This window comes from Rhodnius prolixus, unplaced genomic scaffold, assembly GCF_049639745.1.
Source record: "Rhodnius prolixus isolate KJV_2025 unplaced genomic scaffold, Rpr scaffold_9, whole genome shotgun sequence".
Lineage (NCBI taxonomy): Eukaryota > Metazoa > Arthropoda > Insecta > Hemiptera > Reduviidae > Rhodnius > Rhodnius prolixus.
In genome coordinates this window covers 2402311-2426530 of record NW_027411604.1, presented here as the reverse complement: position 1 = coordinate 2426530, position 24220 = coordinate 2402311, and the positions used below count along the sequence as shown (strand labels likewise).

Genomic DNA, 24220 nt, shown 5'->3' with positions numbered 1-24220 from the left:
CACTCCCTTCAATACTTAAGCTTCCAGAGAAATTACAAAAAATCTTGGGAGGATTTAAACCACCAACACCTGATAATTACTCAAGCATCTGCCGAAAACAAAGTTTATCAGGAGTTTTCGCAATCTACTCGCAAAAAAAATCTGCAGATACTTACAGTGGAAACGATTCTGCTTTTCCGAAATCCGGCTACTTTGTCCTTAGGAAACTGACTGGGAGATAGGCAGTTCAAGGTTTTGTTCAGACCCCCAGATATAGGCGCAGATCTCTTCTACTTACAATTTGCCCAGATAGATGTTTGTCTTTCTTACCAGCCAGGGAGGACACACTTCAGCGCTTAGTTCTTCTGCTTTCCTATGTCACTGGATCCAACAAAGAATTCAGGAGTACCTCATAAAAGGTGTCTTACCTCCAAATTTCCAGCCACAACAACCACATGACTGACGTTGGACTAAAAAATAAAGTGACCTTAATTTTTCTTGCCAAGGCCATTCGAGTTTGGTCACAACGCTTTACCTACTCAATTCCTACTCTAATGACATAGAACTAACTCAGCACAGCGTAGCTATCGAATAGGATTACTTCTTGAAATTATCGGATCGAAGTAGAACTAGAGCTTTCTTCAGAAACTTAAGTAGCGAGCAGTTGGTGAACTTCCAAAAGATCACGTAATCTTTAATGATTAATAAGATAAAAACCACTCTATACTACTAAGGATAACCATACATGAGGTAATAAGTTTATAAATACGGAATTCATGAGAACCCGATGGAAGGGAGTTATCCAATATAACGAATAATTTCTTTTATCAATAAATTTTTTATAAACTAAAATGGCTGCATTTTTACTTCATCCGTAATTAGCTGCATAACCAACTTGGATGCGTTACCTAATACTTTCAACAAAATTACTAAGAGCACATTTTTTTTGCGAACATTAAAGAATTATATAAATAAAGCAAACAAGGAAGGAGGCTATGCCAGGAGAATGGGCTGCAGTTATTATATTGAATGTAAGATTATAAATTGTAAAGGAGGTCAGTGCAGTAGGTCCTTGGGACGACCCCCTAGGTCACCAGCCTGTCCTAACAGGTATTTGACCCCTCTTACTTTTACATAACACCACACACACATCCTTGGTGGGGGCCACCCACTTTCAAAACTCCCATTTCCTTGTCTTTTTCTTCTTTTCCATTTTACACAATTCACCAGCCTCTTTAATCACTTTTTCTGCATATACAGAAAGGTTCTTTTAATTTGCATTATTGAATTTTTCACTAGAAATATTCAAATGTTGTAATCTGCAGTGTTGGATATCGTTGGTTTTATCTGTAGCAGCCTGTATGTTGATTCTATCTCTTTGTCAGCAAGTGTAGTGCGAGAAAGAAGCATGAGTGAAGAAGAAATCACTGCACAAACTGAGCAAAATACCTCTCATGATGGATGTAAGTACGAAATCGATCAGGGAAACACGTGTGCTACGGTGGGATAAAATCAACATTATCCGTATGAATTAAGCCAACTTTTCTGGGACTCAAGCAATCTCGGAAACTATTAATACTTCTGAAAACTCGAAACACAAAAATAATTCACAGAATGCAATGATTCCTCATACCCTAATTCAGCAGGAGAAAGTAAAACAAATGATTGATTTTAAAGCACTGATGGAGAATCTATCAATAAGTAGCTAGATTTTTCTCCCAACTATCTCCGCAAACGCAATTCAGCGTTGCCGATCTTGGTGACACTAGACAGTACACTTACAGAACAAAATCTTAATTGCAACCAAGTTGGCCAAATTCCTTATCTCCTTAATAGGGTCCTGTAACTAAATGTAACATTAAATGAAAGTAGTACAGCTGGCTTCCCTCTGGAAAAGTTTAAAAATAAGTACTCTACTCTTTTATTATTTTTTTTTGTCTATCTAAAGGAGTAGCGCGGAAAATCGATGTTACCCTGCCCATACACACACACATATATAATGTCACGCGCTGGTAATTCCAATCCATGTACCAGAGAATTCCATTATGCAAATCCGCCTTCACTATCGTAAAAGTTCTCTTAATGAACGGGAATTCTGAACATAGGAAATCACCACCGCCCCTGCTGTAGGAGAGTGGCCACCAATTCGACCATGAAACCATTAAAAGGTAAACCATCAAACTATGTGTACACCTGGCGAAGTGGAAAGAAGCAACTATAACTTCTACCTGTTAATGGAGGAGGCAAGCAGTTATAACTGTTTGGCTTCAAAACAATTCACTTAACTGGCAAAAAAAAGAAGCAAAAAATTACTCTTCTTTCATATCTACATATAATTTCGTCTCTAACGGATACTTCACCCTTTTTTTTTTTTTAACATTTAGGATAGGAAATAGCTGGGCTAGAACCCTTGATTTTTGTTTTTAGCTCGAGTTCTTGCTCTTAATTAGCAAACCGTGGGTAATAAAGTGAAGAAATGCATAATTATTTTACAAAATTGACTAATTTAGATAAATATAATCTGAATTTTAAAAAAAGAAAAGGTTCTTTTTTAGACTAAGAGCAGAGAAATGATGCCGTAAATAACCAGGATTCTTATTAACTGGTACACCAGCTGTTTTTAATGAGTCTTCCACGATAAAATTCATAGATTCCGCACAACAAGATACCCTTCTTTATAACTTCCAATTACTATAAAAATATTAAGAACACTTTCCTCAAGTATTGATTAAAAATTTGTTTCTGCAATTGTTTTAATAATTTAAAAGATAAACCCCTAACTTAAACGTAACATCGAAAGGTTAGGTACGTTTGTTTATTGAATTGGAAACATTGGATTAACTTTCAACTTTAGAAGTATACAAAATTTACTTAAAAAACACCAAGTTATACATTAATTTAATGTTTGCAAATCACTTTTGATTATAATAATGGTTTTTCTACTTACAATTGTTTCCATAACTGGCAATGATTGGTAATCTTGCTGTTCATTAGTTGCTCTAAATTATATTTTCAAGTTTTCAGTAAGTTATCTTTTAGTTTTCTGTTTCTGCTATAGATTGAATTTTACTAGGAGAATTTGGTGAGAAATGTACTTCAATAACCCGTTAAGTTACACACCACACCACGAGGTTAGACCTGTATGTAATAAGAACTATGAAGGTTTTCTTTCAGGTTATAAAACAGTGTTGCCTCAAATTTTATACAATATTTAAAAGACGTAATAGTTATATTTATTTATTACTGAATTTAATAAAAGATGATTAAATTTATAATAATGTATTTTTTGTTTGTATGATTTATGCAACAAATTAAAATTTAATAATTTGTGCCATCTACAGAGATTAAAAGGTGTTCTTCTTTTAATAACTTTATTCTATTAATCAGCTTTTTGGCGTTAAAAAAAAAAATTGTTTTTCCTGGTTTCAAGAAAGAAAATATGAATAATTTTTGATTACAACATCTTTATAGTGAAAGAATTTCTGTCAGAAGAAAATGGAAGTTTCTTTGAAATTTTACCATTAAGACTGTTTCCAAGACTTTTCATAAGCTGTGTATGTATGTAAACAAACCAAATTTCTTCGACAACAATCAAGAGTAGCGAAAAGCTGCTGTCGAAAAGAAATCCTAACATTAGATTCTGTAACCTAGTAATTCTATGCCAAAGTTTCAAATAACAACTGGAATTTATCTTTACGATTGGGTTAACAAGTTTTTTGACTCTCGAAAAAAGATGTAAATCACTAATCCTGAAGAGCTTTCGTATTGACATGTAACTAGACTGAGACGAACTACGGAGGTGAATTTATACTATTGGTCCTTATCATAGATCAGAAGAGAAGAGACATGATATCTTATTCTCACTATTCAAGGAACCATGCTTTCATTCGTTACTCATAGGCAAAGATCTTGTACGCAGGAACCAATGCAGCCTAATTTTAACCAGTTCTGAAACAGGAAGGTAAGCTATTCTGGTACCAGCACAGAGCATGTGTCATAAGGCAAATTTCAGGAAACTTATTCCAAGGCTTGTACAGCTATATGCTCGGATTATAAATTAAAGGCTAAATTCGAAATAGTACCGATGATAACTTTCTGGTCTGAATAAATGATAAATTAAGTTATTGAGTATTAATCAAATAAGATTTTTTCACGATTAATATTATCTAAGTTTCAGAAACGATCTGAGACTTCTTTTTCTTGCGCAGACATGGGTTTCCTTGGGCTCTTCAAGACATACGCCAAACTGGGAAACTTCTGTGCAGACTACTTGGACGGCGCACTACTAAACTGCTAATAGAATTCAAACAATTGATGCACAACACTATCCTCCAACCTATTTGGACTTACTTATTGCAGCTGTGGTACAATCTTACGAACAGTTCAGGACATTCCAACCAAAACTATTCCCAACATCTGCTGGCGACTATCTAGTTGACGCTCCTTTCTACGTGACTCTTTACAACATTCAAATGGGAATTTGTACATCAGCCAGCTAAGACCAAATATTGCAAGTTCCATAGAGCTTTCTCTAACTGCTTTAATCCTTTCGTACAATCAGTCGCCTCTACTGTCATTTCTGGCAATCCAACACGCCGACTGAATTGCCAGTCGCCCCGAGACTTCCTCCGAGGTCTAAAGGTATCACGGGTATCCAGTACAGTGCCACCTCTGAGTAGTTCTCTCCTTCTCAGAGCCATTCACATATTCACTCATATATACTTGTTTTATATAATTATAAACAGATAGTAAATTGCTAAATAAACAAAAAAAAAAGTTTCGTGACAAAAGAAAAGGTTAGGAAACCGCAGCCCCCAACATTTTTGTATAAAACTAGAAACAATGAACCCTTACATAAGTAAAAATTTATGTAAATGTTCTCACTTATTGACCCAAACGAAGCTTTGTTTATTTTTTACGTAAACAAATTAAAACGTTTTTAAAAATTTATGTACACAATTCTTACAGCATTCATGGAATGTTTTTGTCCTAGGTAATATTCACTTTAAATACTCGTATCTTGTGTAAATAGAGTTTTTTTCCACTATTTCTTTTATTTGCATAATTTTTTGGGGAGACTAATATTTTACACTTTTTAAACAAACACAGTATTGTTTGCATAGTTTATATATATAAATTGTATAGTGAGCAAAGAATTTAAGACTTAAAGTTACAGTGCTCTTAGAATGTTGTCACTAATCCTAACCTCTTATCCCATAAAATGGTTCTGGCCAAAAAAAGGGCTTAAACCATCCCTAGCCTGAGAGTCGAGTAAAACTGTTTTGCCTCTATCCTTTTCTCTCTCTCCTTTCAAATTCCCTTCTTCATAACCTATCCCAGAGATATAATTAAGAAGTGAATACTTGAGGATGACGGTACTTACATGAGATCCGGCCTGAAGTGATGTATCATGGCACAGAAGGCCAGACCGTCTCGCCAAGAGGTTGTCATGTTCTCCACTTTAACTCCAGGATATCCTTGCGTCACTCGTCTACACCAAGTCTCTAAAGCTTTTGTACCGCGTCGTTCTCCCATGGTTAACTAAAACAGAAAAGAATAAGATTGAATTTCATTCAATAAAAATTAAAATGTACATAAATATTAAATAAAATATGTTTTAAAATACAGTTGGTGTAATATTTTCTCACTCAATTATACACACTTTTCTTCTCTTTCGATAATGACTACGAGATTGAATTTCGATCTGTTTGCGAATCTCAAATTTCAATTTCAAACGTTTCGGCACAGATGCTGCAGTCTTCAGTAGCTCTATTGTGAACTACGTTGGTGTTATGTGTGAAGGAAATATTTTTCACAATCTCTATCCAAATTTAAACACTTATTCTATAAATTCCCATTTTCGGATACCCGATTTCTTTAGTCATGAATACACAAACATAGGTATAGGGTAGATCTGCCTGCACCTTTTAGTTGGGCTCTTAATTGAATGTCCTTGAAACTTTTTTATTTCTACCCTTCAAAAAAATCAATTTCCCAGGGGAAAACTTTCTCATACATTGATCTGCTAAAAGGAAATCGCGAGCTTTATAAATTGTATAAGTTTAATTGTATAAGTATCTTATATCTGGTGACAGTTTTGACTCTAAATGAGCTTATTATTAAGAACAAATACTGTAGCGTGCACTAAACAAAAGGTACTGTATACTATACAGATTGTACCAAAATATCTTACGGAACGGAAGGCAACAGTCTTGGAAATGAACAATACTTCAAGGCTGAAATCTTTGCTTTCCAGACCAGCACTGAGGTAAACTAAATAAAAATAAAAATGTATTCAGACACACTACAAAACTAGATTCACTTGAGTAAGTCACGCTATGACATAATAAATGTAAGAGCAATAAAGGAATGGGTAAAAAAACCCATTCAATGCCCAAAACTTAGATACAACCATGTACCAGGGAATGTCTCTACATTTTCGATTAATTCCCAGGCAAGAAAATAATTGGTGGCTAAAACCCATAAACTTTTAAAAATAAAAACAAATTCTTTAAACTTAGGGGCTTCAAAAACGTTTTAGGGAATTTAAATCAATAAAGTTATAACTACAATTTGTGAACTAAGGAATGAAGAGAATACAGAATTTTTTCTTCATCACAAATAGGGCACAAAATTTAAATATGGCATTGACAAAGTATTAAGAGATAACGGTCGACGTTAATGGGTCAGTTTCTTTAAATTACATTCGAAAAATCAATTAACATATTTTGTAGTATTAATTACCTATAGTAAACACAAATCCTTGTTTTCACTTATTCCACATTAATTAGAACTCAATGTGCTATTAAACGATACTTAAAATGATATGGACATACCTTAAAATGTGAGGTTATTAGTTTCATTGTGAAATTGGCAAAGGAAAACTTTCAAAACTACTAAACACAATAACTGAACTACAGTTATTTCTTGTCCAATTGAGGTAATTTCACAATCCTGTATAAAGGATTTTCTTTACTTCAAAAACAATTTTCATCACAAGAATTAAGTTGCACAAGACGCCCAATTTTTACCAGTAACATTGCCGTTGTTTGGCACTGTAGTCTCCATAGTAACAACTAGACTAACCTTAACTTTTAACTGGTTATCTAATATACTTGCGACAACAGCGCTTTCATTGGGCAGATATTGAACAATTAAAGAAAATCTGAATTTTCTTTACTGTAATCTATGCTGTAAGTTACAACACAACGAACACTTAATGCTGGAATAGTGAGTTTTCTTTGATTGTCAGTACCTTTTTATTTCTATATTTAAAATAATATAAGGTTAGAAGTTGGCAAATCTTGGATTCGTCAGCTATTCTACAATTCAGGATAGCGCTGAAGAATCCTGGGCCAGTTTAGCCCTGATGAAAGAGTGTTCACTTATTTTAAAGATAATGGTAATTATGTGGAAGGGAGATTAGATAGTAGAATGAAATGTTATAGAGTGAAGCTGCTTACTAAGAGCTGATCTCAGCCGGAAGTTTCGATCGCTGTCTCACGCTTAATTTATTTATGGCTGTTTATGTAAACAACTTAGAAAATTAAAAAAACGGAAATTGCGAAAGTTTAGATAATTGTTTCTTATAAATACTGCCACAATTAAATATGGCATTGAACTAAAAGTTAATGTAAATAATTGTAATTGTCAACAATTACTTCTATAATTAATAGAAAAATAACGTTACCTTGCAAATAAAAACACTGTTTAATACATGTAATTACAATTAAGTAAATTTATAATAAAACTATATAATTAATTCTTTTTATTTAAATAAAAATTAATTGGAATGAAGCAGTGAAATGTTTCCCTTAGTGTGGAAAGGAATTTAAAAATTGAATATTAATTTTGGCTTCCTTTTCGTGGATAACCGTCACCAGACAGTATAATCCTGAGACAGCAAAGATCTATCTAAGCAATTGTAACCTAAGATGTGACAGCTTGCCCTAAGTTTCATAGAAATATGCTGGCTGAGGTGACGAGATTTCCTCTTGGTAGCATTATCCGAAGCGTTGGACACCTAATGAAGCTTAGAACTAGAAACATGATGGTTTTAGCAGATTCTATGGTATGAAGATGAAGATAACACTAATCACCACCTGAAGGACTGGTGTTGCTCCTCAGAGAAGATTTGGTTGACTGGTGGTTACTGGTTGTCGGAGGAGGAGACACCGTCCTTTGAAACCCACCCAGATTCTCTGTGGAAACGAAGATGAACAGAGGGTGTTTGTTTTTGGGATGTAGGTCCTAAAGGTGATAGATGTTGGTTGAGAGATTTCAGTACGCAATTATTTTTTAAGGGAACTACCTGTCACACACCACAGCATCCTTATCGGTCCCTCTTATATTTTTGATAAACAAAGGCGTTACGATTTTTTTTTAGATTTTACTCGACAGGACGGGACCCACGCCCCACGGCCTTCCCTTGAGTCTAGTAGGTGAAACCTCCCCTTCTGAGAAGGTTGAGGGCTTTCCCTACCAGTTCCTTCTGCACTATAATCTCCTTTGGTCTCAAGGTACCAAAGATATCTGTAGCGCAGCCTCTCGAGTGCAACGCAATCGAATAGCAGGTGAGAGGCCGTTTCTTCCTCTTCCTGACCACAATCTGCACAACGGTTCCCCGAGCTAATAAGCCCTACCTTGTGCAGGTGTTTCCTGAACCTTCCGTGCTCTGTGAATAGGCCTGTAATCAGAGTGATCTGATTCCTGCCCAAACCTAGAGTCACTTTGGTTCTTTGTTTGCACAGCAAGGGCATAACCCTCATGCTGTGTTTGACCCCAGGAAGCATCACCCAGAACAAGGGCGTTAGATTAGACTCCAAAATTGCTGAAAGTGTATTTCTGGATTCGATGGAAGTGCTTACTAGTGGGCAATTTTTTAACTAGTGCCTATAATAAAGTTTAATATTAATAAATAAAGTGAATTTCCATGTAAGTATGATGCTTCCCATAAAATAACGAGATTTAAGAACAAAATACAAAATAAAAAAAATAATTAGAACAGGAAGATCAAGAACTAGTCTTCTTGATTATACGCACACACACAGATTTAGTTTATATAAAAAAACAAACCGGATGAACTCTGCCAAAAACTAGTCAGCTGTAATAATACACTACTTCCTACGCCACTGACCTACTGATCGCCTAATTTATATATTCACTTTAATAAAATATTCTCACTTTGACAGTCAACTCTTCTGGGAAAGAAGACAACATCTTTAATGGTTTTAAAAATTTATTAAATCTTCGAAAAACATTTTGCAATTTTTATAACTTTCATGAAACTTTAAAAATAATTATGGGCGTCCCAATTGGCCACAACCATTAAAACAGTCTCTGAGAGAAAAACAGATTCTTGGTTCATAGTATTTTTCCTTTATTTTCAAGATTTTCTCGCTGAAAGACCCCCTAAGATTTTATTTGAACTTGCTGCACTGATTATAGACTCAAAAACCTACAACTTTTATTGGATATATTCTTCTGAGAGAGTGGCGGAATAGATTCCTTCTTAAGAGATTAAATAATTTAACTCCCAAATTTCTTGAGTAGTTGATATTTTTTTTTTTTAAATTATGGCCACAGCAGCTTGGTTTACAGTAGCCTAATATTATCATAATATAAATTTCTTATCATTTTAAGGACGTTCAGTGACATTGCTTCCTTCCCGTTGCGAGAGAAATGGGAATTTGAAATATTATTAAAATAAAAGGCAAATCTATTCAAATAAACAGCACTCAAATTAATGCTTATCAAATTACATTTAATCAATTACACGTAATTCGAACACAAGAAGCTCGTAATTTTCTCATAGATAGCAGCACTAGTGTTCTCAGATTTTTCAGAATGAATCCAGATAAAACCAAAAAATAACCTCCCCATTGCCTTCTTTATTACGAGGGTCGTTTGAAAAGTCCTTGCAAAAATAAAAACTACTTAATTTTTTGGGGTAAACCTTTTTTATTTTTCAACATAGTCTCCTTTTAGGCTTATACACTTCGTCCAACGCTGCTCTAGTTTGTTGATCCCTTCCGAATAATAGGATTTGTCCAAGTCTGAAAAATAGCCATTCGTTTCTGCAATCACCTCCTCGTTTGAATAAAATCTTTTTCCCGCCAGCCATTTCTTCATATTGGGGAACAAATAGTAGTCCGAGGGAGCAAAGTCTGAAGAATAGGGGGGATGTGAAACGAGTTGGAACCCTATTTCCATTAATTTTGCGACCACAACTGCTGAGGTGTGAGCTGGTGCGTTGTCGTGATGGAAAAGGACTTTTTTGTTGGCCAATCGTGGGCGTTTTTCTTGCAGCTCGGTTTTTCAAACGGTCCAATAACGATGAATAATATGCACCTGTAATAGTTTTACCCTTTTCCAGATAGTCGATGAGGATTATTCCAAAACGAATCCCAAAAGACAGTCGCCATAATCTTTCCGGCCGAAGGAACGGTCTTCGCCTTTTTTGGCGCAGATTCCCCCTTGGTAACCCATTGTTTAGATTGTTCTTTGGTCTCAGGAGTGTAGTGATGTATCCATGTTTCATCCACAGTGACGAAACGACGCTTACAAGTCCTGCGGATTCTTCTGGAACAGCTGCAAACCGTCCTTACACGATTTCGTTTTTGGTCAAAGTGTGAGCAATCGCGGCACCCATCTTGCGGATAGCTTTGTCATGTCCAAATGTTGATGCAAAATATTATGTACCCGTTCATTCGAGATGCCCACAGCACTAGCAATCTCACGCACCTTCACTCTTCTGTCATCCCATCACCATATCATGGATTTTATCAATGATTTCTGGAGTAGTAACCTCAACAGGGCGTCCAGAACGTTCAGCGTCACTTGTGCCCATATGGCCACTCCGAAAATTTTGAAACCACTTATAAACTGTTCTAATGGAAGGTGCAGAGTCACCATAATGTTTATCAAGCTTCTCTTTAGTCTCCTGAGGCGTTTTGCCTTTCATAAAGTAGTGTTTAATCAACACACGAAATTCTTTTTCGTCCATTTTTTGAAAATCACTCGACTTCCTCGATTCAAACGAATGCCAAACACAAAGAAATAGACCGATCTGGCTGAAACTTGGTGTGTGTTCTTCCAAGAGATGCTACTAACTAAACATAACCTCGATACGCGCCAGTAGTGCTATCTCTCTGACTTTGCACGGACTTTTCAAACGACCCACGTATATAAACAAGACACTCCTTTGTCATTTTTTTTGGGAGTCTTTTTTTTTTTTTAAAAAAAAATATTTTATTACCATTGATAAAAACGAGTTCATTATATCCTCACCATATCTTGTTGAAATAGAATACGGAACAACTTTTGGCATTGTGAATCATTGTTATTTTATAGAATTAAAGAAAAACAAAATAGAGAATTTTATTATTTTCATGAAATGAAATAACAAGACACGAACAAAGAAACTTAATATAATCAATTGACGAAACAAAAGAAACACAGTTGTGACATAATAATTAATAATAATAACAATAACAAATAAGAATTAATTTTGGTATTATTATTTTTTATTCTATTTTGTATTGTTTTAATTTTACTCAACTATTTCTATTTTTTTTTTGGTACAATTATAGTTTGGGTCTATTTTATCTTTATCTTACAACTATTATTGTGTTAATAATATTTAAAAAAATAATGCGACATCGTCAAATGTTCGAAATGCAATTTTTACTGGAAGCAAATGTTTTGACATCTCCTCTGAGCCAGTAAAAGTTGTTTTTGTTCTCAAATTATGAAATAAAGTATTAATAATAATAATGTAATTAAAAAATATATAATAAAATTTCGAATTATGTAATAAAAGATGAAACCTTCCTCGGATTTAAAAGATATATTAACGTTGTAAGCGCGTGAGGCTTACACCCAGATGCGGAGAGGGGAAGATGACGTAAACGTAATTTAAATCGATACGTGCTCGGGGGGGGGGGGATAAATAAATACAAAGAAAATATTTAGTAATGAAAATGGTCAAGAAAACACTTACCTTTAACGCACCGGAAGCGAGCGCATACAGTATTCGCCAGGCGGTGAAGGATCTCTAATTAAGCGGTAGAAGGGAATAGGAACTATTAAAGAGCTTAGGTAAACAAGTGTGTAAAGATGTGTGTGTGTGTGTAATGTGTAGCTGAGCTCCTAGAAGAGTAAAGAATATTGGGGTTCAAGCCCAAAGAGGCGTATTAGAATTGGAAGTGAGGTAAGCGGAAGAGGGAAGGGTAATAGTGCACCAAGTGCACTAGATGCGGATGAGGAAGAAGTAATAGTACAATCAATGCACTAGATGCGGATGAAGCGAAGTGCTAGATAACAGCGGAAGTGTCTCTTAGCAGGTTGAGGTGCAGTAAGAAGTACACCAGCGGGCAGACTCGAGTGACGTAGGGCCGGAAGCAGCCGATGATGAAGCGTTGCGGAAGTACGAAAAGCTGTACTTGAAGCGTTGGTCCAGCGGACGCGTACTATATCTGATGCAGAGCAGGGCCAGACGTCGACTCGTTATGAAGCGGTATGGAATTGAGGAGCACTAACTTATATGCACAGAGTCAGCGGCGTACTCAACTACAGCAGACGGAAAAACCCCACGGGTAAGAGAGGATGGAGAAGGGGAAGGTTGAAACCATGGGAACTGAGAAATAAACAAAACTACAAAATAGCAGAAAAATAAGATATTGGCGGCGACACCAAAGGAAACGATTAACGAAAAATAACGCGTACTACGAGAATTGGAATAAGGAGAGAGAGAGAGAAATAGAAAAAGGCGAGATGGAGCACTGTCAAACGGTACCGCCGAGGTAGGACGGTACGCGGCTTAACAAACGTTTTAATGGCAAAAAGGGGTTTACAGGACCAGAACTGGATGATAGGGGACAATAAAATGGCAAAATTTACTTAATTTTTTATGAAATTATGCTAAGGGTTTTTATTTAGTTTTGAAGTTCATTTTACCTGGAGATTCATTCCCAGGGACATCACCAACCTTGCTATTAGACGCGTCAAGAGGTGGTCTTCAGCGAAATAAGCCTGAAGAAGTCACCGGACAGAAGGGGGGGGGCACGTCGAAGAGGAAGTGACTTTCTGATAACGCAGGTAGTGGCCATCTTCAAGTTTTTTTGGGACTTAAACGGGTTTTATTTTGAGTAGGATAGAATCCTAAATTGTTGTAAATTTAACAAGATCTTTGGGGCAAATGACTCATAAGAATTAATAAATCCGATCCTTCGGGTTTTGAGGTTTAAGACGAGCACTCCAATTTTAGTAAATCAAATCGCATGAAAACGGTCAAGGTTAGGTCATTTTTGTGGTAGCATTATAGGGATTTTATTTGAAATGCGTACATCAATATATTATGTACTATGTGTACGTACATAATATATGTAAAAAGATATATCAATATTTTCACTGAATTTTAATTAAAGCTTCTAGCGTGACCGGAAATACGCTTTCAACGACTGCTTGTTGGCGGCTTTGCTGCACAATAAACTCCGGGATTGATAGCTTTGAAAATTGCTCGTTGCGGGAGATCATGCTTCATAATTATCAATCGTTACCAATCATTTTCATGGACTGAAATCAACAAAATTTATTAGTACCTTCTTCAGGATCTGGGAAAGGCGATAATTTAATTATTTGATTCACCCCCCCCCACATGTTAGTTTGAATTTAGAATTTAGCAAAGTGAGCGTGTCTTTTAGTTCAATTTCAAGTTCAATCATATTTCCTGCAGATTGGCTAATAAGAGTATTTGCGACAACTTACCCCCAAACAATATTTTGTCATTATAGATATTGAATTTTGTTACGACATCTGGATATGAAAGGACGATTGGGTTATGGGGGGGGGGTTAAAACTAGGTCAACCGGAAACGTCCCTTTGTTGGAGATTGATTCTTTTCTCGTGTTTTTGTCAGACATTCTCCTACTGAGCCAATATTCTATACATTAACTATGTAGGTGTACAAATACTAATTTTTGTCAACTACTTTTTGCTCAGTGATTTGTGTAATTTGAGGATGAAATATTTTAGAGAGAAGAGAATGAACTTACCACCAAGATCAAAATAACTTCATTCTTCTCCGACTACTTAATCAAAAATTAATTTTTCAATTGCAAATAACGGAAGTTATTTGTTAAGAAATTTCCTTTTAATAGCAATAACAAAAAGAAAATTTAAACAAATGTTTTTTCTTGCCAATAATGTTTCCTTCTGTAGGGCGGAAAAGCCAATCAATAATACAGTTGACGGAAGTTTTGATCAACTGCCAAAAGTTTACAAATCACAGAAATGAAGAGTTTTTCTCAGCCATACTGGTTTTTCCAACGTCCTGGTTATTTTTATTATTTATTTTTTAAAAAATAATTTAAGGCGCGTTAATATCTGTGGTAATTGGCGCTGGGAGCTTTTTTCAGTGCACTGCTGGCCTCAGGACAGTGTTCTGTCGTTACAGACAACAGTGAGCTGTAAGAAGCTCCTAGGAAGAGAAAATCAAAGGGCCAGCAGCTGGATTCAAATCCGGGAACTCCGCGTGGGAATCCAAAACGCTAACTGCATAGCTAATCTCTTCACGCCCTGGTTATAAAGTAAAGTAAAGTAAAGTAATCGCCTATTTTTACAGGCGGGGCTTAACGTCCAACTACCATTTACTAAGTGTCGTGAACGGAGGCGACTAGCAAACAATACTTTACTGGCCTAAGACCGGGAATCAAACCCAGTACCACAATGCATATTAACTTTGCAGCTCTCGCCTCTAACCGCTCGGCTACCGTGGCGCCTCACGCACTGGTTATTAACAACACTAAAAAAGCTATTTTTTTACTATTATATTTTAATTTTACATTTACAGTTCAATCGATACATTTATAAATTTAAATTTAATTTCACTTGATTTTTCGAAATTATGACTTTACACAGGAAATGATTTTGAATTACTACTTCCTAATCTACTTCCGAATAAGTATCAATATTATTTGCAACTCTTTCAATAGGATGAAAAAATAAATGCCATTTCAGTCGTGATACATTTATTCTGCCGAGCTTTCGACCTAGGGACTAGGTCATCTTCAGGGCTAGTTTACAAAGTAATATTACAGGGTTGGTGTGTCTTCTGTCTTGTCTGTTCATTGACTGAGTCCTCTCACTGTAATGTAAAAATATTACTTTGTAAATTAGCCCTGAAGATGGACCTAGTCCTTTAGGTCCGAAAGCTCGGTAGAATAAATGTATCACGACTGAAATGGCAATTATTTTTTCATCCTATTGAAACTATGAATCAGTCACCAAAAATAATGAACTGCAATTCTTTCGTTATAATTTATTCGCTGGTTCTTTAGATCTCAAGAAAACGACTCCTCACAGATGTGTATCCTGTTTATGTTGAATCGTTTTTGTCAAGGGTTAGTTTCTTTGGAAGGATTAATCAGCGCGGCCACAGGCCAAATTACGGGTACATCCTGTAAGCAAATAGTTCCCAGTCTCCCTGGCCTTAGTTTCCTGGTATGTCAGTGATTTAAAAAATACGAGAATATCATGAAAGGTAAAGCAAAAATTGTAAAAATAAAAATGGTTTATACGTCGCTTTTATGATGTCGGCCAATTTCAGCCAATAGCTTTTGGACATTAGAATATATGAACCCCCATTTACGGTTGGAAAATTTGTCCGACCCCCCCCCTCCAAAGGCTTTTATAGTGGAAATAAATGGAGTGAGAAGTTTTCTTTTAATAGGTTCCCATTTTTCCCGTAAAGCTATTACAAACATCGTGAGAGACAGAGGCAGGGATTCCATAGTAAAACGAACATTTAAGAGCACCTGACCAAGAAAATCAATAATCCGCTTTTATACTACGGTATATGGTGAAGAAATATGTTCTTCCTATATCTGACCACTCTTCACAAAATGTAGCGTCGAAGTCAATTTATAAAGTTAATTCTAAAGAATGAAATTCTATTTGCTCAGTATTTGTAGGACCGCGAGAAAGTTACAGGGAATTGATTTTTTATTGCCACTTCTAAAGAGTTGTCAAAAGTATTGGTAAGATTAAGATTTGAACGACGGGACGGGACCCATGTCCCACTGCACCGCAGCCACCACCAAGAGGCTTATTGTGCCTTCCCGCTAAGTCTAATAGATGAAACCTCCCCTTCTAAGAAGGTTAAGGGCTTTCCCTAATAGTCCCTTCTGCGCTACAATCTCCTCTGGTCTCAAGGTACTAAAGATTGCCGCTCAATTGCAACGCAATCGAATAACAGGTGAGAGAGGCCGTTTCTTCCTCTTCCTGACCACAATCTGCACAACGGTTCCCCAGCTAATAAGCCCTATGATGTGCAGGTGCTTCCTGAACCTTCTGTGCCCTGTGAATAGGCCTGTAATCAGTGTGATCTGATTCCTGCCCAAACCCAGAGTCACAAAGTATTGGTAAGAAAGTTTATATTGAAAATAAAATAAGAAATGGCGACTAACATTAAGTAGCAATAATTATATATATAAAGTGTTTATTTTGATTTCAACATGTCCTCAGTAATGTGAGCTATGAGTCAGAACATTGTACTCATCAATGTGATCTAATTTCAATTATTTTTTTAGCCAACACAGAAAAAAAGAAAAAACATTCCTGTCATAGCTGGAATTCGAACCTCCTTAGTCACCATGATTAGATATAAACCCTAAGTGATTTCACTATCCAGCAAGAAACCAAACCTTTTATTTCCTAATTAATTTTTAGCCAAACCTCCTAAATTAATAAAAAAATTATGAAGGGAGGGTCAAGATCTGGTAGGAATAAGCACGCTTGAGGAAGGTGAGTTGCGTGTAAGCAGAACGGGAACTTGCTCGTAAAGAGAACAGTTGTGACTGGTAAAGGCGATGGATGATTCATCACCAGTTTCCGGTAAAAAATGAGATGATGTGATAACACCTTTTACATAACTATATTCTGAAATAATAAAATTCTTAATAAAATTATGCTTTTAGTATCGAAAGACGAACTAAAAGATCGCGTTAAATGCTTTAACCATGTTAAAGCAACTCCTAACACACTTTTGCACTTGCTTTATTATCGTTTGACATTCTCTAGATAAGTCTGTCCTTAAAGGAAGATAAGGAAAAAATGCGCTGATAAGGTATTTCTACTGGGAGATAAAAGAACGTAGTTCTTCCCACCCATCCCAGAGCATCCCACCTTTAATTGATAAAATGGGATACATTTCCAAAAAAAAACCTTGTAATTCAATTCAGTTTATAAGGATGGTTTGCAGTAAGATTTAAAGAAAATTTGGGAATTTTATCTTTTATAGAAAAATAGAAAAAAATGGTCAAAGTTGGGTGTTTTTCAACGTTACAGCTTTTTCGTGCAGTTTTTGACGATCAACCCTTATACAATTGTCCTACCGGACAGTTTTAATTAAAATTTCCTGCAATACCAGCAATGATTTATTGTAACTTCAAATAACCAAAGAGGTCGTCCTTACAATAAATTACTAAAGCTAGAAGTAAAAAATTTTGAAGAGCAACTCTAGCTGGAAGAAGAGTCAGTCAGTCGTCGAGAACCACTAAGCCCGTCCTGAAATCCCAATTTTTCCTGAACATAAAAGAGAAGAGTCAAAATCAAAATTGAATACCCAAAGCTTGAGCTTTTAATGAAGAGAAAATTCTTACGCTTTTAGAGAGAACCGGTTCATATTTCTCTTACAGAGAGAGAGAGAGACACACGGAAATTGGGTACCCCAAAACTTACTCTCACTTGAAGTGAGAGCCTATCAAAAAAAGAAAGGCCTTTTAACGACGCAGATACTCCTAAAAATGGGCGCCACGGTAGCCGAGCGGTTAGAGGCGAGACCTGCAAAGCTAATATGTATTGCGGTACTAGGCTATATTCCCCAGTCTATACCTTTAATGGTTAATATGAGAAATTTGCAGTAAAATATGTTTGCTAGTCGCCACGATAGCCGAGAGGTTAGAGGCTAGACCCGCAAAGCTAAGATGTATTGCGGTGCTAGGCTATATTCCCCGGTCTTTACCTTTAATGGTTAATATATGAAATTTGCAGTAAAATATGTTTGCTAGTCGCCACGATAGCCGAGAGGTTAGAGGCTAGACCCGCAAAGCTAAGATGTATTGCGGTGCTAGGCTATATTCCCCGGACTATACCTTTAATGGTTAATATGAGAAATTTGCAGTAAAGTATGTTTGCTAGTCGCCTGCGTCCACGACACCTAATTGGTAGTTGGACGTTAAGCCCCGCCTGAAAAAATAGGCGATTACTTTACTTTTACTTTACTTACTCCTTAAAAAAAAAATCCAATTTCCCAAAATGGGTAGGTTATGGCTAAAAATACATTAAAAAGCAAAATGCTAAGTAAAAGAAATAAAATCAGAAAACTGCATCCAGGACTGTGGACTCTAAATCACAATTTCACTTTAAATCTTTTGAAGCTGTTTCGCTGGGAAATAGCAGAAAAAAAAGAAAATAATATGAAGCCAGAGGGAAGGGATTAGCTATGAGGTTAGCATACTGGACTCCCACGCGGAGGTCCCGGGTTCGAATCCAGCAGCTGACCCTTAGATTTTCTCTTCCTAGGAGCTTCTTACAGCTCACTGTGATGGACAGTGTTGTCTGTAACGAGAGAATACTGTCCGGAGGCCGGCAGTGCACTGGAAAAAGCTCCGGGCGCTAAAGACCTCAGCTGTTGATGCGCCAAAAAAAAAAAAAAAAAAAAAAAAAAAAAAAAAAAAAAAAAAAAATATATATATATGAAGCCAGACGGTTGTCGACAGTGTCAGCAGTGGGAGATACGAGGGTCGTTTGAAAAGTCCGTGCAAAGTCAGAGAAATTGCACTACTGGCGCGTATCGAGGTTATGTTTAGTTAGTAGCATCTCTTGGAAGAACACACACCAAGTTTCAGCCAGATCGGTCTATTTCTGTGTTTTTGGCATTCGTTTGAATCGAGGAAGTCGAGTGATTTTCAAAAAATGGACGAAAAAGAATTTCGTGTGTTGATTAAACACTACTTTATGAAAGGCAAACGCCTCAGGAGACTAAAGAGAAGCTTGATAAACATTATGGTGACTCTGCACCTTCGATTAGAACAGTTTATAAGTGGTTTCAAAATTTTCGGAGTGGCCATATGGGCACAAGTGACGCTGAACGTTCTGGACGCCCTGTTGAGGTTACTCCAGTAATCATTGATAAAATCCATGACATGGTGATGGATGACAGAAGAGTGAAGGTGCGTGAGATTGCTAGTGCTGTGGGCATCTCGAATGAACGGGTACATAATATTTTGCATCAACATTTGGACATGACAAAGCTATCCGCAAGATGGGTGCCGCGATTGCTCACACTTTGACCAAAAACGAAATCGTGTGAAGTGTTGCAAGGACGGTTTGCAGCTGTTCCAGAAGAATCCGCAGGACTTTAAGCGTCGTTTCGTCACTGTGGATGAAACATGGATACATCACTACACTCCTGAGACCAGAGAACAATCTAAACAATGGGTTACCAAGGGAGAATCTGCGCCAAAAAAGGCGAAGACCGTTCCTTCGGCCGGAAAGATTATGGCGTCTGTCTTTTGGGATTCGCAAGGAATAATCCTCATCGACTATCTGGAAAAGGGTAAAACTATTACAGGTGCATATTATTCATCGTTATTGGACCGTTTGAAAACCGAGCTGCAAGAAAAACGCCCACATTGGCCCACAAAAAAGTCCTTTTCCATCACGACAACGCACCAGCTCACACCTCAGCAGTTGTGGTCGCAAAATTAATGGAAATAGGGTTCCAACTCGTTTCACATCCCCCCTATTCTCCCAGACTTGGATCGCTCGGACTACTATTTGTTCCCCAATATGAAGAAATGGCTGGCGGGAAAAAGATTTTATTCAAACGAGGAGGTGATTGCAGAAACGAATGGCTATTTTTCAGACTTGGACAAATCCTATTATTCGGAAGGGATCAACAAACTAGAGCAGCGTTGGACGAAGTGTATAAGCCTAAAAGGAGACTATGTTGAAAAATAAAAAAGGTTTACCCCCAAAAATTAAGTAGTTTTTATTTTTGCACGGACTTTTCAAACGACCCTCGTATATCCGTTTTGATCGTCTCTTAAGTCACTAAAAAGGGTTTATTCCCCCCCCCTGAAAATGGTATTTCTGTGTGAGTGTGCGTGGATAAACTATCTCAATAAACTAAATATGGTAGAAAATTGAAACTTCAACTTTTGGGCTAGGTCCCAACATGAAAACTGACTGTACAAAAATAACTGTAAGGAAAATAGACTGAATAATATTTTTCACAATTGGAAACAACACTATACTGAATGGATTTGTGCAATTTTCCGAGTTTTCCATCACAATGTGAGTTGTAATACTTTTGAGTTAGAATACCAGAAAGTTATGCGAAGGTTCACTTTAGTGATTTACAGTATGTTAGTTGTAAACGAAGAATTAATCAGATAGCCAATTAAAAGAACCTTCGACAACGCCTTGTTCCAGATGTAGAACTTAGAAAAAACAATCTTTTAATATTTAATAAAGATATAAAACAAAAATAAAATAAACAGTAACACCGCTCTGTATATATTATACATTACATATTTGAAAAGATCAGAAGAGTGTTAGATCTCTTTAGAAGTACCGATATTACTAAATATGTCAGATCAATCGAACAACTAGCCGAATATAAAAAAAAATATAAATTCAACTTGGTTAAATTCAAAAACTTTTCGAACAAAGTTATAGTTTAAAACTTTAAATTTATAAGTGCAAGGCAAAATCATTTTTATTTACTTTTTCAACCTTCTTCTTTCAAGGCTACATAGATCTTAGATTACGCTAAATCTATATGAGCGCATGGGAATGAATTAAATTTAGAAAAAATAAATTAAATAAAAAATCTAAATTGAAATTAGAAACGATTTTGAAGCGTATTCCCACAAGTTCATGGATTAGAGTTATTAATTTTTTTAAAGTAGGATATTTTAAAGTTAAATTTTATCTCTATAAGAAGGTACTTTAGGGGACATCCCCTCTCCTCGAAAAGTGCTCTAGTTAAAGTACTCGAAGTACTATGAGAATTAGGGGTATCAAATGAAATAATGAAAATGAACGAATCTATTCAGTAAAAGTGTTACCTACTTCCGGTAAGAGCGATTTTTTTGGATACCTAACCGGAAGTCAGATGCAACGATGTGGACCTAATTTAAATACAAAGTTTCGAAACGTACAGAGCACTTTCTTTGAACACCTTTTTTTTGAGGGGGTTTGCAGGATATCAAAATTCTGATCTAAATGCAACACTTTTTACTCGCAAAAGGACTCCTAACTCAGCAAGAATTGTATGACAAAAAAAACACGCGCACCAAACAATGCATTCAATTTTTTATGCAATATTAAATTTGCAATATATATCACCATGTTTTTTGAAAAAGTGGGAACAACCAAACAACATGCATAACTAGCAAGTGATTACCCTAGATCCCAAACAAGTAAATTACTTTCGAGCGTACTAAATAAATACGAGAACATTGTTTATATAAAAAACTATAAGAACATGAAAAAACATGCACAACTGATATTAATCCCCCTCTCCACCCACAAATGACGTAAACTAGAAAATTTTAATGTCTAATTTGAAAAATCTATACCACCCCCCTCACCAACACAGAAGAGGAAAGTACCTATGAAATCACGCAATTCTAATATTATGAAAATGGTCCACATACATGTAATGTATCATGCAATGCTAATGATAATATGCAATACGTGCTTTTTAATGTTATTAACATCGTTTAAACTTTATTCTAGCTTATTGTTACAGTTCAAGTCGTTAGTTCACCTTAAATCTGTGCGTGTTGGTTACAGGATCTGTTAAAATGTAACTGAGAGAAATGTAATTTTTGTTATACTCAAAAAATTAAGCGAAAGTTTAGCACAAATATTCAAGTCTAAAGTTATTTTATTTAAGTAAAAACAGACTTTTATATATTGGCATCACTATATAGGGTGTTCATTTTAAGACGGCTCAAATGCATTTCATGCTTAAACGGTTGTTCTGAGCGAAAAATGGTAGAGGAAAAATTTGTTGTCTATCACCTCTAGTTTCAGAATATGTGACTTGATTTTAGATTCCTGCCCGCATACGCGGCCAAAAGTAAAGGGTTTGCTTGCAGCTGACCCCCATTTTCATATACACATTTTTAAAGAGTATAAGTGGTTATGAAAGAAACCGGAAACCGCAATTTGATATCTTCAAAATTAAAGGTGCTAGGCCATTTCAAAATCTGGTATTTTTAATCATATTTCAATTTTTTTAACTTGTTATCAAAGAGAAAGAAGAGCACATGATAGGTCATTTTTATGTATTTTTTCATCCCCTTTCTACTAAAAATATTGCCAAGGCAGTAAAGCTAGTATTTTTCTTAATATCGGGAAATTAGTCGTTTTCCGAGTGATTTTTCTAAGAAATATCAAATGTTAAGAGCTTTAGGTGTTCTCAAACATACAAAAAATGGCTAAAAATTAATTTTACATCTGTTACAAACAAGAAGGTATAATTATTTTTTGGTAATTTTGGGAGAGTTGCGTTTAATTACCAAAAAAATTGGAAACCTCCTGCCACATATTTAAGTGATCAATATCTTTCATGTAAAGGATCAAACTTATTCCTTGATTTATCAAATAATACACTTTACTCAACTTGTGAAGCATGTACTGGTGCCTTTAAAGGTGCCTCCTCAGATACAAAGAACAGTTGATAACCTCCTGGCTAACCTGGCTTGCGAGCCAGTTAGTAGAAAGGGGTTGAAAAAATACACAAAAATGACCTATCGCGTGCTCTTCTTTCTCTTTGATAACAAGTTTAAAAAATTGAAATATGATTAAAAATACCAGATTTTGAAATGGCCTAGCACCTTTAATTTTGGAAGATATCGAATTGCGGTTTCCGGTTTCTTTCATTACTTTTTATACTCTTTAAAACTGTGTACATGAAAATGGGGGTTAACTGCAAACCCTTTACTTTTGGCCGCGTAGGCGGGCAGGAATCTAAAATCAAGTCACATATTCTGAAACTAGAGGTGACAGGCAACAAATTTTTCCTCTACCATTTTTCGCTCAGAACAACCGTTTAAGCATGAAATGCATTTGAGCCGTCTTAAAATGAACACCCTGTATATGATGAGTAATACATGTATTTGTTAAAAAAAATCCAGAATGCAATAATGGCCAGAAATCACAAAATTCACAAAGTAAAGGAGGTACAACTCACGTTGCTTTACAGATTGATTGCATGCAATAACAGTGATGACACTGAACGTCAGTAAAAGAAATGGACTTTGGTGATCTTTTAGGTTGCAAGATATATCACCATAATCATAATATAAGAATATAATTTGACCCATAATGAAAAATAAATTGACGAACTAATTTAAAACAAAATGTAACTCCAAGAGAGAGCGGAAGATGACATACTAAGACCAATACTGTCCAGTTCTTTAGCATTGTGTCTCCTTCATTCGTGTGAAATAATGGAATACATCAAAAAAATTAAGGGACTTTAACTGCGTATGATAGAAAAAGCTCGCAACTTGTTGTAGAGAGACATTTAAAATAAAAAATAAAAAAAAATATGGCAACGCTAAGCGTAACCGAAAGTGATGATGCGTAAGACCGACAGAAATGGTGCAAAGAACTGTCAGATTTCCTGGCAGATACTTTGAAGAAGAAAAGAGAAAAATTAATATAATAAACATGAAAGAAAAACAAAAAACAAAAAATACAGCGGGAAAACAAAATGAACAGCGGAAAATTACATTTAAAATGAAACGTAGGGGAACCAATTTTAATAAAACAACGGACAAATCGTTTTGTATTTTTCTTTTAAATTGAAATAAAAATAGAATTTTAAAAAATAAAAATAAATTCCAGAGTTTATTATTAAAAAAAAGAGTGTACTTAACAATGGAAGAAGCAATAAAAAAATAATAAAAAATAATATCACTTGGGCGCCTTTAATTTTTCTCTGCCATGACAAAACATTATTTATTGCATTCAATGAATTTTTATGTTTAGCAGAATTTTATTTTATAAAAACGGTTTGCGAAATAAAAAAAAATAATAATAACCACATACCAGCATTTTATTATATTTTAAGGTAAACACTCACCTTGGTAATTTAGTAATTAACCAATATAAACAGATTCACTTAATTGCACTTTAAACATTCCTCATTATCTAAGAG

General features: G+C 35.6%; 1 protein-coding gene across 7 annotated transcripts in view; it reads right to left on the bottom strand.

Moving 5' to 3' along the window:
* The window catches only part of MICAL-like (protein), a 113454-nt gene that overhangs the window by 29588 nt on the left and 59646 nt on the right, over positions 1 to 24220 (bottom strand). For 4 of the 7 annotated variants that reach the window (XM_074128897.1, XM_074128899.1, XM_074128900.1 and 1 more), the window contains one exon: positions 5363 to 5520. In XM_074128897.1, the coding sequence (XP_073984998.1) occupies positions 5363 to 5514 (152 nt within the window). In that variant the 5' untranslated portion in view covers positions 5515 to 5520. Of the gene's footprint in view, positions 1 to 2926; positions 4631 to 5362; positions 5521 to 6815; positions 7044 to 24220 lie in introns of those variants that run through there. The other 3 variants (XM_074128895.1, XM_074128894.1, XM_074128901.1) reach the window with 3 other exon arrangements.